General features: G+C 39.4%; 1 protein-coding gene across 3 annotated transcripts in view; it reads left to right on the forward strand.

Moving 5' to 3' along the window:
• The window catches only part of rasef (RAS and EF-hand domain containing), a 105,037-nt gene that overhangs the window by 76,141 nt on the left and 12,602 nt on the right, over positions 1 to 16,294 (forward strand). For all 3 annotated transcript variants that reach the window (XM_069930337.1, XM_069930340.1, XM_069930334.1), the window contains 7 exons: positions 872 to 949; positions 2,114 to 2,229; positions 2,326 to 2,394; positions 3,073 to 3,157; positions 8,240 to 8,325; positions 12,150 to 12,375; positions 14,339 to 14,479. In XM_069930337.1, the coding sequence (XP_069786438.1) occupies positions 872 to 949; positions 2,114 to 2,229; positions 2,326 to 2,394; positions 3,073 to 3,157; positions 8,240 to 8,325; positions 12,150 to 12,375; positions 14,339 to 14,479 (801 nt within the window). The remainder of the gene's footprint in view (positions 1 to 871; positions 950 to 2,113; positions 2,230 to 2,325; positions 2,395 to 3,072; positions 3,158 to 8,239; positions 8,326 to 12,149; positions 12,376 to 14,338; positions 14,480 to 16,294) is intronic.

Genomic DNA, 16,294 nt, shown 5'->3' on the forward strand with positions numbered 1-16,294 from the left:
ACAGGATGGTCTGATTTTTGACCCAGAAATGGAAAGGGAGAAGATGGTGGTAGTGGTGGTGGTAGGGCATTTGGACCAAGATGTGTTTAATCCCCTAAAATGTGCAGAGGTGGGACTTGTAATGTCCAATACCAGATTGAAGAGGGTAGGGACAGAATGTGACTGGTGTAGGGTGATTCCTGGATGGTGAAATAATGCTCTGATCTTTCAGTGATCAACTGTACATCTCTCATGTATGCCCTTCACTGCATTGGTTTTATGCTTTTCGTTGTCTTTTATTTCAGCTGATGTATGCTATTTGCTGTTGCTGTGAAGATTTGGGCCCAATTGGAAAAATGTCAAGCTTTTTTTTTAAACCTGATTTGATCTGTGAACTGTACATTTTTTATCATTAATGTTTTTTAAAGGTCTATAATAGGGCTTCTACATAGATCCTGAATAAAGAAGGACGTGGATATGTTGCCATTGTGTTGCTCTGGGTATACTCGTTTTGAGGAGTGCCTGTATTAGCAGCATTTAATTTTCATGGAACTGGAAGGTGACAATTTGAGTAATGGATGACCCTGATTGTATCTCTTGATTGCAAAGAATTTGTAAAGAATTTGTAAAAAATCCACATGGAGGTCACAACTCTGCCCTGACTCTTCCAGCAAGCTGCTGTTGGAGTTCAGGTGAGATGTAATGCAGCCCTGCTGATGACGTGATCCCTAGTTAGAGGCAGATTTGGTTTAAATGCTTCACACTGATTATCTTGCACCTGTGCTCGTAGACTGGTCTTTGGTGTTGCCTTGCTGGAATTGTTGTAAGAAAATGCTGTTTGTTGTCTTTTCACATGGTAAGAAAAACTGAAATACATTTTCTTCTCTTGCAGTTAGAAGAACAATACAGATCAATTAGTCCAAAGGATGAGAGAATTGCATTAAAAAGAAAAATAAATGATATTACCATCGTAAGTTAAATGCCAACAATGTTGACCTGAAACAAAATCAAAATTTTCTACAGCATATGAATATTGTGACACTTGGTGTAAGAACCTTGTGCACACTTTGTGTAATTTTATTAAATCTTTGACATATGAATGAAAATTATTTCAAGAAAGTTTGATTGCAAGGTGGAGAGGACGTGATCAACAAATTCTATTGTGGGATGATGCCTGGCTTTGTGACTGTGAAGTATGCATCCACTAATTGGCATTCGGTGCCATTTTTCTATGTGTCCACTTCTCATAGAAGAGCCTTGTACTCTTGGTAGGCACTACTAATAACCACAGAGACTAGACTGAGGGAACAATAGGCTTTAATATACAGAAAAGCCTTGCTGCCTGGATCCAGGTATTGGAATGGAGGGAAGGGAAAGGTGGCTCGACCTTTTTGCCCAGGACCATGGGAGAGGAGTCATAGGGTATGAGTCATCAGTGGGTGGGCCAGCTTCATATATATAGTAGTCAATCATAACTATATACAATGGAGGAAACATCACCACCACTCTCTAAAGGAGAATGCTACACATTCTTTTTTTGTGCAATAGAGTATATCTGTGATTCTTTTTGTAATCCAAAAGTGTTTTGCAAACTGAAGATGTTGTATAAAATGTTCTGCACTCAGGTTCTGGTAAGCAAATTGCAATCTTAAGACATGGAGACATGGAATACATGTGGCTGTCTGCTGTGAGCCTTTTTATTCCCCATTCCTAAGCACGACCCTTTTGTCTTTAATCCTTCCCACAGCCAGAATAGGGTTGAATGTATGGAGCAAAAAATTCTTCTTGTTGCATTCCTTGGAAAATGGCTGTTAAAGTAACCTTGTTAAGCATGAGCATAATTTTGCAGCTGAACGCACGATTTTGTTTGCCAGGAACATTTATCCACAACATTGAGTTCCAACATGAGGGCTGGCAATTAACATAGTGATCTGCCCACTGTGCACACTTCTCATTTAAAATATGTTAGCTCAGTCCTATGCCTTTCACTCTCCTCCTTTCCTCTGGAGCGGGACCTGTTCAACATCTTGTCATCTGGGGAAAATTCCTGACTTGTACTTTTCTCAGATAATAAAAATGGAATGCTGTGAAAGCATTTTGATACTAGAAAACCAAATACAGGTTTCTTTTTCAGGAAAACGATAAATTGAAGAAAGAAATACTTGAAGCACAGACAGATATAATGTTGCTGCAGAGTGAAGTGGCTACCTTGAAAAGTGATTATATGAATCAGAGTTTGAATTTAGAAAGGTAAAAATAACTAAAAATATCTGTTTTACAGGTGCTGTGTAACTTTGAGTAAAATGTGTTTTAACTTTGATCTAACTGTGTCTACATTTACTGCAGGGATCAAGATGTTGTCAAAGAATATACGGAGGATCGAGAAAACCTAACACGGCAAATTGAAATGCTTCAGTAATTGTTTTTAATTGCAAAATATTTAGTGAATATAGTTGACATTGAATATTTTTCTCTTTAAAACTCACTAACCTTGTTTCACTATTCTGTGCTGGGAATATTGCTCATCCAAGAACCCTTCCTCATTCTGGACAATCTGGTCATCATTGCAAACTACTAAGGAAATTGTCACATTCTTCCATATTTAAAGTGCATTAGCTCAATGATAAATTTCCCTCTAAGATACAGTCCATCTGTTTTGGTTTGTCACCAATGCTTTGGCTATTTTTTTAATTATTAAATTAGAGAATTTTTTGGTGCTTCCATTTTTTATTGACTTTGCATCATCTAGTCCTTTTGCATATAATTAAAACATTCAATAACAGTCTCCCTTCAAAAGAAATGTACGTGTAAAAAAATTGCATAATAAAATATAATATTCATGAAAGCCATTTATGAAATCAACATGGGACAAAGTGCCATTTTACTGTTTTATTTTGTTCAATGTTTCCCCCAGAGATGTTCATTAAAATAAAGATATTGGTGGTTGTAAAATGTAAAAATTTGACTTGAAGTCAAATTCTAAACTCTTGAGTACTTTTCTTTTTATTTGCCAGTGCATAATGTGAGATTGTTCAATGTTTTGTAAGTATCAATGCAATGTTTGATCCCTGAAGTTTTTTTTTAAAAAAACAGATCAGCTAACCGTAAACTTCATGATAGCAACGACGGCCTAAGATCTGCTCTTGAAAACAGTTTCAGCAAGTATAACAGATCATTAGTGAGTATCCGATTAAATATTTATAATTAACTTGTAAATTCATATGAAGAGCAATTTTGTTAACTTAATACATGGTCTTCAAAATGTTATACTTTGCTTGTAAACATTGCTTTCTATGGCTTTTTTAATGTTTTAAAGAGATACACGAGGGCAAATTCTGGAATCTGGAAAAAAAATCTGTTTTAGGAACTGAAGTTGAATAGCAACTAAGAGCACTGATACTCTTGACACACTGGTTTATCCAGCGGATTGTTTTGTGCATGCACTTTAAAGATGTGGGCAAGCAGCCTATTAAGCATGCACTGCTCTAGGACTTTGTGCAGTCACAACTGTCACTGCAGTGAAGACTGAATGTTCTGCAGATGTTGGGTTCAGCTGGATAATACTAGGAAATGGGTGCAGGTATCACTATGTATGATCAGCCTGTGCCCATTCAGTCCATCGCAGTCTGGCAGTAATGTTCCGTTGCAAGGCAAGTACGATGGCCATCTTCAGCCACATTTCAACATGAGGCCAATTTAATTAATAGCACTATGTTAAAATCGCCTGGATTACTGAATACAGCTTCCCTCTTAAGGAGAAGTGTATTGTGGTAATAACATCAGGCCGGAAGAGTCATAGTCCAGCTTCATGCTTTAATATGTTACATTGGTGGCTGAGGTCCTCCATCTGCAGGAGGCTCAAGAGGATTAATTGCAGTATCACCAATTCAAATGATTTTGTGTTTAAGAAGGTCAATAATTACACTCTTGCATGCCATTTCTCACCCATTGCACCAAAGAAGCTAGAAATTTTTGTGAAGACACCTCTTTATTCTCTACAAAACAGTCTTTTAATTTGGATAGTTGCATATTCCACATTCTTGAACTCCTTGAGTATATGTATCCTCCATTTTGCAGCACTTGATGCTAACGTGATCATATTCCAAATATTTCTAGCCTCTGCTTGAAGAAACTTGGCTCATTGAAGTTGATGCTTATGATGACCTTTTTCTTGCTCTTCTTAAGTTGTGGTCACAGGTGGAATTTTTGGTGAGGACAGTGTTTCAATGTTGATGCATGAAATTTAGAAATTGTCTTGGAGAACTATATGGATAAGTGTATAGTCTCCTTCAGAGAGCTGTTCATTCCTCCCCTTCCTCTCACTGTTCTACCTGTTTCCCAGTTGAGCTGTGCTCAGTTGTGTGGTTGTTATTGGACTTCAGCAAGGGTTTTGGCAAAATTCTGCATGTAGACTGGTCTAGAAGGTCAGATTGCATGGGATCCAGAGTGAGTTGGCCAATTGGATACAGAATTTGCTTAAAGGTAGGAGTCATGTGGTGGTAGTGGAGGTTTGTAATTCAGATTGGAGGCTTGTGATTAGTGGTGAACCAGAGGTATCAGTACTGGATTCTAAGTTTTATGTCATCTATATTAACAACTTGAATGAGAATGTAGTTGGAATAGTTAAAATCTTGGCAGATGATGCCAAATTAGTGGCAGAGTAAATAATGAAGAAATTTGCCTGAGATTGCAACAGGTTCTAATGAACTGGAAAAGTGGCCCAGGGATGGCAGGTGGAATTTGAGTCTGGCAAGAGCATGGTGTTACAAGGGCACCATGGAATGAATGGTGGGACCCTTGAAAGTGAAAAACAGAGACTGGATGGTACAAGTAAACAAGTGTGACTGCAAATGTTGGAAAACTAGAGCAACACACAAGATACTCAGGGAGCTCCGTGCATCAGGTAGTATCAATTGGAAGGCAATAATCAATGTTTTGGGCCTTATAAATTTCACCAGCATTTTATGTTTTGCTCCAGGGCACAATTGTACTTGTAAGAACAAGGAAGTTGTGACATGGGTAGATAGCAGTGAAGATTGAAAAGAGGGTTGGTGCGAGAACACAGCTGCACGAAAACCAACAAGGTCGGGTCAGATACAGCAATGAGCTCTCTGAACCCTTCTCCATTAACAATGGCGTGAAGCAAGGCTGTGTTCTCGCACCAACCCTCTTTTCAATCTTCTTCAGCATGATGCTGAACCAAGCCATGAAAGACCCCAACAATGAAGACGCTGTTTACATCCGGTACCGCACGGATGGCAGTCTCTTCAATCTGAGGCGCCTGCAAGCTCACACCAAGACACAAGAGAAACTTGTCCGTGAACTACTCTTTGCAGATGATGCCGCTTTAGTTGCCCATTCAGAGCCAGCTCTTCAGCGCTTGACGTCCTGCTTTGCGGAAACTGCCAAAATGTTTGGCCTGGAAGTCAGCCTGAAGAAAACTGAGGTCCTCCATCAGCCAGCTCCCCACCATGACTACCAGCCCCCCCACATCTCCATCGGGCACACAAAACTCAAAACGGTCAACCAGTTTACCTATCTCGGCTGCACCATTTCATCAGATGCAAGGATCGACAATGAGATAGACAACAGACTCGCCAAGGCAAATAGCGCCTTTGGAAGACTACACAAAAGAGTCTGGAAAAACAACCAACTGAAAAACCTCACAAAGATAAGCGTATACAGAGCCGTTGTCATACCCACACTCCTGTTCGGCTCCGAATCATGGGTCCTCTACCGGCACCACCTACGGCTCCTAGAACGCTTCCACCAGCGTTGTCTCCGCTCCATCCTCAACATCCATTGGAGCGCTCACACCCCTAACGTCGAGGTACTCGAGATGGCAGAGGTCGACAGCATCGAGTCCACGCTGCTGAAGATCCAGCTGCGCTGGATGGGTCACGTCTCCAGAATGGAGGACCATCGCCTTCCCAAGATCGTATTATATGGCGTGCTCTCCACTGGCCACCGTGACAGAGGTGCACCAAAGAAAAGGTACAAGGACTGCCTAAAGAAATCTCTTGGTGCCTGCCACATTGACCACCGCCAGTGGGCTGATAACGCCTCAAACCGTGCATCTTGGCGCCTCACAGTTTGGCGGGCAGCAGCCTCCTTTGAAGAAGACCGCAGAGTCCACCTCACTGACAAAAGGCAAAGGAGGAAAAACCCAACACCCAACCCCAACCAACCAATTTTCCCTTGCAACCGCTGCAATCGTGTCTGCCTGTCCCGCATCGGACTGGTCAGCCACAAACGAGCCTGCAGCTGACGTGGACTTTTTACCCCCTCCATAAATCTTCGTCCGCGAAGCCAAGCCAAAGAAAGAAGAGATAGCAGTGAAAAGATATTTGGCACACTTGCCTTTGTTGGTCCTGACATTGAATACAAGAGCAGGGTGTTGTTACAAAATTATAAGATATTGGTGAGATGACACATGAGGTATTGTGCACAGTTTTGGTCAACTATTTATAGGAAAGATGTCCTTGTTCAGGAAACATTCACAAGAATTTTACTGGGACTGGACAGTTTGAATTTTAACAAGAAGTAAGTTAGGCTAAGACTTTTCACTGTGGAATGTAGGAAACTGATACACTAGAAGTTTATAAAATCACGAGCATAGATAATTTAAATAGTCGTAATGTTTCTCGCAGGGTGGGTGAATCTAAAATTAGAGGACGTGAATTTGAAGTGAGAAGGGAAAGATTTAAAACTGACCTGAGGGGCACCTTTTCACTCAGAGAATGGTGGGTAGAGAGGACAGAGGGAATGGAAGGGGATGGATATAATTGCAAAATTTAAGACATTGAAATTTAAGACATATGGATCGGAATCGTTTAGAGGGATATTGGCCAAATGCAGGTAAATGGGACTCACTTGGGTAGTTAACTTGGTTGGCATGGACATGTTTGCCTGAAGGGTCTGTTAAACTATGATGCACCCAGATTTGAGAACAGATTGTGGAAGCGTTAAAGTGCACTCCAATTTCTGATACAACTCTTTTTATTGATTATTCTTTCTATCGACTAGAACTTTTTACTCTAGAGCACTAAGCATTAGTAAATAAAAGCAAGTGTAGGTTTTTAAAAAAATATGTATCTGAAGGCTTCTGGAAGTGAACAATCCCTTTAAATTGCTCTAGAAAAGAGTTCTCCTGCTGAGTACTTGTTTTTCTGACAGTGTTTTACATATGCTAGTAGCTCCAATATGGCAGTATTTATATCAAATCAGCATTGCAGACTGAGTTTGACCTGCCGACTCTGTATTCTCCTCACAGGTATTAGTATCACTTGCAAACATGGTGATGATTCAGTACAAAATAGGAATATGTTTACTCAGTTTTTGTTACCAGAATCATTCTGCATTTGTAGCAATCAAACAATGTGCATTGTGGTCTTTCAGATGAAATATTAAACTGAAGAGCAGTAGAGGAGTAGCTTACAAGTTCAATGACCTGGCTTCAATTCTGATCTCAACTTCTGTCTGTGAAGTTTGCATGTTCTGCTGTGTAACAAGGACTTCTTGGATTTCCTCCCACGTTCCTGGAACCTGTGGGTTAGCATGCTGTAAAACACCTCCAGTTTGGGAAAATCTGGGGAGTTGATGGAAACATGAGAATAAATTGGTTCAGGATAGGATTTGTGCAAATGTGTTGGATAGTAGTGTTGACACTGTGGAACCTGTTTCTCTGCTGTCTCCCTCTGACTTGGGCGTTACATGCCTACTCAAGTGGAGGTTAAAAATGTTTGGTTGCAGATGAAAGCCTCTTATTATTCTACCCATATGTAACTCAACCAAGGGCACCAGAAACTAGTTGACTGCAGGTTTGCTGCAGGCAAATTGTCTGCCATGTTTGTTTTTTCATTATGAGCTTCTTGATGATGTCCTGAGAACATGAGTCTTGCTATAGAAATGTAGACCTCCCTTCTAACTTCAACTTGAGATGTACTTGACTGCATGTAATTTTCTTTTGTACTGAAGTCAATTATCTTACAGAATTTCGTTGATCCATCAGATTGTTTGTTTCCCGGTGTGCTATGAACTTTGCTTTTGTTTTTGAAGCACTTGAAACATCAAAGATGCACTGGAGTTGCTTTGGCAGAACTAGTTGAACTAAAGACTACAGTGAAGAACTGCTGTAGCTCAGCAATGCCAACCCAATTCTTCATGAAACTGCTCTCTAAATGGGGAAGTTTTCAGAAGTAAGCTCAGCAGTTTCCCCATCATGCATAATGTATAAATAATGAACTTTTTTGTATTGCAGCACGCTGCAAATTCTTCCCCAGGATTTGCTGTATTCAGAAGTAGCCCAAAACATTGTGAGTGCCGCTCTTCAAATTTGTATGACAGGTGAGCATCTTTGCATGTCGAAATTTCATTATAACTCTGTGTTCTTGCAAAAGATTATCTAAGTCAACATTATTGCAGGGACCTTTTAATTCAAATAGAGTATCTTCATCAATCCCACCCTGTCAAAGATTTATTAAAAGCAAAATTGCTTACAATCTGAATAAATTAGTAATTTTTTTTACATGTATAGCTTAATAGTTATCAACAGATTGGATAGTTATGGGGAAAAGTTCCAGATCAATTGATATCTATGTTTCTTGTTTGGTGTTGGTTGTGCAGTTAATAATGTCACGTGGGCAGTAGCTATTTCCAGATTAAATCAGTGCATGGTGAAATTTGCAACCTTTGTTTATACTGCACCAAAAAGTATGAACTGCAGATCCTGTAGCAGATTGATGATACTTGAATTAGAAGTAATAATCCCTCTAATAATGTTGATAGTCACTGTTTGCATTACTCTCTATGTATATAGAAGCAATGTATATATTGCTTGCGAATTTTCAATTAACGCAGATGAAATCACAAGGTGCCATGCTGTCTCCCATATTGATCAATGCTTACATCGTATTGGCATGGGGCCACTTGTAGCATGGGACCAGTGGATTTGATTAATCAATCAGGCATACATACTCTTTTCCTGTACACACATTCAGAGGAACACACACGCAGAGAGGGGTTACTTGCCCGAAGTTTGTGCCTTCCTTTGGATTAAAAAGTGCTTTTAAGGTCTAATGTCCTTCTTCGTGTATGGCAGGGGTGTCAAACTCAAATTCACGGAGGGCCAAAATTAAAAATTTGGACTAAATCGAGGGCCGAACTAAATATTTATTGAAAATTTTCAACAACATCTGCATGTTTTCTCTTCTTTCAACATATGTAATGTTAAACTTTTCCTTATTAAAATTAATGTTTAATAATAGTTTTGGATAAACTCTTTCCAGAAGCATTAACAAATGAGAAATAAAATATTCAATAAATAATATTTCTCTATAGAAGATTTTTCAAATGTTGCTAGTGTGCTGTTGAATAGTAAAATCTGAGGGCTATTGAGAATGTGGGAGAATAACATGATTCCTGAAACAATCAAATGGGTGACTGATTGTGGGCATGAACTCTAGCAGGGTTATTTGCCATGCCCTTTTTCCATTGGTACAGATATCCTTTGATTTACACACTTTTCAAATTTTATGCCTAATGAGCTTGTATCCAGGTGCAGGACCATTTTTAACCAGGAATATATTTATCACTGTGACATGAAACTATTGGAAGATCGTTTTATCCTGAGATTAAAGTTCATAATACTTACTCAGGCCTGTGTGCGGGAGGGCGGGGTTTGCGGGCGATCGGGTTGGACAACGACAGTGCGGGGGCATCGGCTCTTGCTGCAGGGCGGCATCTCGGCGGATCAGCGGCCCCGTCACCGTGAGTTGCGGGTCGGCCTGCGGCAGGGAGGGGGAGTGGGCAATGGTCCTGGCGAGGTCAGGCCCGAGGCCTCCGGTTCTGGGCGCTGTGAAGCGGCCTTGGCTTCCCCTGACACCGGCCAGGCCCCAAAACCAGAGTCCACGGTGAGACCCTGCAACGTAAATAGAGGAGGTGGGGGCGATTAGCGGGCTGACGCCAATGCATTCTGGGATTTATAGTATTAGCTGTGCATGCGCTATACTGGCGCGGCGGCCAGTGGGCCACCTCTAATACATTTTTGAAATGATCTTGCGGGCCAAATATAATTATATCGCGGGCCAAACTTGGCCCGCGGGCCAGAGTTTGACATGTGTGGTGTATGGTATTGTAATGGTGCAAAAATGGTGAGTTTCGGCTACAGTTCTCAGAACTGCATGTTTGGTGATGAATTGGTAGCTGATCAATGAACAATTTCTTGGACTTTTTCTGGAGATATGAGGAGGAATGCTATACATGCTTATGAGGTCAAAAAGACATAAACCTTTCTTAGCAAACCTTCCCACTTGATTTTTTAATACTTTTTTTAAATACTTAGCAAACATGTAACAATATTTCAAACTTAATCCAAATACATGTGGCATTTCTTTAATAAAAAAAGTAAAGAAATACAAAAGAAAGAAAAACCTCCTATAAACCTCCCCTCTCCCCCAAACCCCTACAAACTTTAAAAAACAGAGGGACAAGAAAACCACAACAGGAGTATGTCACACTGATACTTTTAAACATATAAATATAAGAGAGGGGATGTTGGAGATTAATTTAAATTTTAATACCAACAATTTGTAAATATGGGCTCTTAAATTCTAAGTAATTTTCTCAAGTGGAATACAAAACTCTGAACTTCTGCATGTCATCTATCCATTCCCAAATCCGTATCCGACTTCATTTATAGCAATATATTTTCTAGCTATTGCCAAGGCAATTTGAACAAATTATACGATGCATATTCACTTTTATTTTAGGTTTAATTCCTCTAGCATCTCTCAGTAAAAATGACATTGGATCCTGAGGAAATCTTACTCTAATTATTTGTTCCAATAAATTACCCAAAACAAGCAAAAAAGGTTTAATTGTAGAACACACCAAGTTGGATACAAAATAAAAGCAACTTCTTGTCCACATCTAAAACATAAATCTGAATAAATATAATTCCTATTATGTAACTTTTGTGGCCTTAAATATAACCAATGAATAGTTATATTGAACTAACCGATCTCTCATTTATTGTACTTTTCATTCTCTCTCTACATATCTGAATACATCTACATTCATCTATTTGTTTATTTAAATCTACCTCCCATTTATGTCTTTTGTAATAATTTATACATCTCTGAAATAAATTTCTTTACATCTCTAGTACATAATAATAATTCTACTTCTGTCTCCACTAGTAATAATAAATCTTGACCAAAAATTTCACAAAACATCTTAATTTGATAACAAAATTTTGTACTTTCCAATATCTTAAACTTTATCTTCAATCTACTAACCCTCCCACTTGGCATCATGCTTATATTTTTATTTATATACTATTATTGCATAAACAAATTACAGCCTCTCCCCATAACTGAAACCTTTTAGTCCCAGCTACATCTTGGTGAATCCCTTCTGCACACTTTCTAATTTATAAACGTCCTTCCTTGGCACCAAGGTCAATGAAAGCAAGCATACCAACACCACCCTCCCCACATTGTTCCATGTAAGAGGGGAACCAGATGGACAATGTACTTGTCTCTCTCCATTCTTCAACAGTCTACAAGACTCTCCTATTTAATGCACAAGTTCTGCTCTGGTTTGGCTTAACAAAGTGAAATAACTTGCAATTGTCAAATTCCATTTGTCACTCATTGGCTCACTCTCCTAATTGATCTAGATCCTTCCTCCCTGTCAACTATTGCAGCAATTTAGACAGCATCTACAAATTTACTAGTCATAACTACATTATCATTCAAAATTGTTAATACAGATTGCAAACACCCATCACCATCCTTGTCACTTTGCAGTAATATCATTTAATGATAGAAATGCCTTTAATGTCGAAGGCCTAGCAGCTTTCACAAGGTATAATCTTCAGAATGTTGAAATCCTTTCTCAGGCAGTCACTAATTTACTGACCATACCACCGGTATTAAAATGTATGAAATATCTTTGCTGCTTTTCAAGCAGCTATTTGTGTAATGGCTTAACATTCTGTGACTCGAACACTTTGGGGCCAAATCTCCAGAAGACTATCCCATCAAGCTGAGCTCTGCTTCTCCTCTCCCAAGTTGGAAGAGGTTGAGTTTCTTTCAAGAGTCTCATTCCATCAACTCTAAACTTCAACCAAATAGACAACCAAATGTGTTTTTTTTTAAATCATCCAGATCCTCTTGCCAAGGTGAAGACAGTGAGTTACTGGCTTTATGTGATCCCATGCGCAGAGCCAGCTATGAATTAGAAAGCTTATCTGAAAGCTGTTTTGATAGTGGAATGTCCACAATGAGGGATTCAAATGAATGTGATTCAGAGGTTGAATACAAGCATCAGAGAAACTTTAGAAGATCACCATCTACTCAAGAAGCCTTTGAATATGATGCCTCCGACACGGATGTAAGTAGTGAAATAAGTGATATTTTTTAGGCAATCCTTGCCATGTTGCACCCTGTAATTTAAAAAAAAATGAACAACCTTATGGAGATGTGGGTTACAAATGTGCACTTAATTGTGTTTTTGAATGGCAAAAAGTTGAGTGAACAATTTTAAAGATGCTTCCTGTTATTAAAAGGGCAGCTGCTGACAATGTAGCCCAATAAGCTATGGGAGTATGATTTTCGTTTGGTCTACTTTTTAAAAAAAAAAAAAAAGATTTCCACATAATTCAACAAAAGGGACAATTGCTTGATCTGTAAGCAACTACTGATTCACTATTTGTGTAATGGCTTAGCACTGGGTCCTTGCCCATCTGGCTCAATCCTCCCTTTCTCTCAACAGTTTATATTATCATCTTGTCAGATTCGACTGCTGTTGACCTTTGTGTCCTCACCTGTCACTCAGCAGCTATCTCTCATCTTTTCTAACCCCTTCCTCCACTGCCCCCCACCTCCCACAGCCAGATCCATCCATCTGTCATCATTCACCTGCCACCAACTTGTTAACTCAAGTTTATTATGATCTGATTTTATAAGTACAAAGTCAGGTCCTCTGTGTACACCAGGATTCTCAACCTTTTTCTTTCCACTCACATACCACTTTAAGTATTCCCTATGCCATAGGTGCTCTTTGATTAGTAAGGGATTGCTTAAGGTGGTATGTGGGAGGAAAGAAAAAGTTTGAAAACCACTGTTTTAATCATAGCTAATTGACTCGTTATGTGCATGGTTTTATAACTCCAAAGGAAATGGGCAAAATATTTCAGTAACAGTTAGGTTTAGAGCAGTGATTCTTAACCTTCTCACTCACATACAGCCTTGACAAATCCCTTACTAATCACAGAGCACTGATGCATAGGGATTACTTAAAGTGTTATGTGAGTGGAAGGAAAAAGGTTGAGAACCACTGATGTACACACATCCAGATTTAACACACATACAGACATATGACACATGCTATACATATAAAAATAAATATTGTTTAATAAATAGTAAACTCTCAGAGGTTTGGATGAGGAGTTCATTCAGTCATTCATAAATCTCACTGCCCAGGAGAAGAAACTGTTTCTCAGCCTGGTGATTCTAGCTCTGATACTCCTGTATCTCTTTCCCAGAGGGAGTAGCTGAAAGATTCTCTGTCCCAGTGATAAGGTCTTCAATGATTTTTGGGAGCCCTCCTCAAATAACAGTCCTGTTAGATCATGTCAATTGGTGGGGGGGGGGGGGGGGTGGAGGAAGACCCCAGTGATTCTCTCTGCCATTCTTGTGACGCAAACCAGGAATCTCTCGATCAAGTCCCTGTAAAAAGTTGTCAGGGTGGTGGCCAAAAGCTTTCACCATCTCTATCTTTTCAGGAAATGCAATCACTTTTGTGCATTCCTGACAAGTGAGGAGATGTGTGTCCAGGATTGATCACTATTTAAATAGATTCTGAGGAACTTGATGCTCTCTACTCTCTCCACTATACTGAACTATTAATGTATAGTAGGGTGTGTTCATCCCTAGCCCACCTGAAGTCCACAGTAATCTCCACTGTCTCGTCCACATTGAGACTTGGGTTGTTATTCTCGCATCATATCATGAGATTTTCCACCAGAGTGTGACTCTTCTCCTCTTTATTACTGGCTATATTCCTTCTCCACTGTCCATAGGATGCAAGATTCTGTGCTGAAATGTCAACCACTCCTTCCCCACACCCCCCCCCCCCCGCACCACCTCACAGATGCCAAAAGATCTTGCACTGTAGATTCTAGAATCTGCAATCTTTGATTTCTTTCCACTAGAAAGAAGTCTCAATTGCAAAACTAAATTGTAGGAATGTATCTTTCCTTAAAGAGATGCAGAGCTGCAAAGCCTAAGTCAGCTACTGAGATTTGAGATTGGCACTGGATACTTACTTTATACTGGTAACATTTTTTTTGTAGGTGCCTGAAATCCATGACGAAGAAGCATACAGCCAAGATAGTACGCACACCGTTCTGGAGGGGAAAATGTCTTGCACGGCACACAGGAGCAAATCTAGAGCTGATTCATCACAGCATTGCAGTTCTGCTTTTTCTCCACAGGTGGGTCGTCGCAACTTTTAAAATAATTTTTCAGCTGTGTAGATTTTTATTTACTAAATATTTTGGCTCGCATAAGTAATTAATGAAAGTTGGTTTCTTGTGTAACAAATACTCCTGACCTTTAGAATGATGGTAATTGCACTGCACATTAGTAAAACCAAAATGTTCATTATTGCTGTGAGCACCCCTACCTCAGGTTTGATGAAAAGAAATCACCGAATCCATAAGTATGATTATTCTTTTTGAGTTGGAAATTGGAGTTATTGATCAAAGTTTAAAATGATCAAATGATGAAATTTAACAGGATAGACTGGAAGAATCTGATGCTCCAGAAGAATATCATGAAAAACACTGTTTTAAAATTAGAACTAATGTAGTAGAAATTGGGAAAATTCTTTCAAAAATATGTGCATATTGGTTTAATTGAAATCTATTGAGTCTTACCGAAACAAAAAGTATTGGTATCGAGGCATTGCAGAGAGCGGGCAGACATGCATGCTTTAATGATGGGACAGCTTTGAAGGCTCATGTTTGAACTCATTCAGTCATTCATAAATCTCACTGCCTAGGAGAAGAAACTGTTTCTCAGCCTGGTGATTCTGGCTCTGGTACTCCTGTATCTCTTTCCCAGCAGGAGTAGCTGAAAGATTCTCTGTCCCAGTGATAAGGTCTTCAATGATTTTTTGGGAGTCCTCCTCAAATAACAGTCCTGTTAGATCATGTCAATTGGTGGGGTGGGGTGGGGTGGAGGTGGAGGAAGACCCCAGTGATTCTCTGCCATTCTTGTGACGCAGCCAACCAGGAGTCTCTCGATCAAGCCCCTGTAGAAAGTTGTCAGGATGGTGGCCAATAGCTTTTGCCATCTCTATCTTCTCAGGAAGTGCAATCACTTTCTATTCTGCGCTTTGTTTCTGGTACTAGAGCTTGCAGGCAGAATAAGAATAAAACATTATGGAACTTGGCAAGGGGCCAGGTTCTTGGGTACTTTTCCATTAAGAGTGGAAGCTGGCTGCAGAGTGTTGATTAACCTTTTGGTATAGTTTTCGAGACCAAGAATTCTCGTGTTTCAAATGCTGCTTAATTTTATTGTTTAGTGCTTCCCGTTCCTCATTGTACATTAGTGAAAGAACATTTTGAGCTCTGGAGAATAAGCAAGAGGGTTGCTCATAATACCAGCATACAGTTGACTGGTCAGGATTGCTTTAGAGCTAAGCTTGGAGTATTTTTCCCTTTTCCTTCACGGGGAGAGGTCTTGATCCCAATATTTCTAAGAGGAATCAAATGTGTAGACCTTTTAGCCATTAGGGCAAACGTAGTAATTGATCTATTAGTCGTGGAATGGATTAGTCAAGACAGAAATAGTCAAGTGGTGATTTTGTAAATATTTTTATTAAAAAGTGTTTGTTTAGCTACTTCATCTGGAAAAATGTGCTCCTGTGAGAATGCAATAATTCCTCATTGCTGCATTCAATTTGTACCTGACATTGTGATTGATAGAGGATCATTTGTAACTTCAAACTGGAATTACATCAAATGCAAAAGTCCTAGTTCCTGGTAACACTTGGCTCTGAGAAAATAATTGGTTTCAGCATTTGGACACATTTATAATGTTGGAAGCCTATTTTTTAACTTGATGGATGCAGAGGAATGCACAGAACAAATTAAGAAAGTTGAAGATCATCTGGTGTCCTGGCCTTATTGGTTCCTTAACCAATTTCGTTTGAATAGATTATTTAGTTTTCACATCACTGATGCTTGTTTGTCTGCTGGATTTTCTGCCCCACAATGCAGCCATACTTTTTTAAAAAAAAACCT

Source organism: Narcine bancroftii, chromosome 1 (assembly GCF_036971445.1).
Source record: "Narcine bancroftii isolate sNarBan1 chromosome 1, sNarBan1.hap1, whole genome shotgun sequence".
NCBI lineage: Eukaryota > Metazoa > Chordata > Chondrichthyes > Torpediniformes > Narcinidae > Narcine > Narcine bancroftii.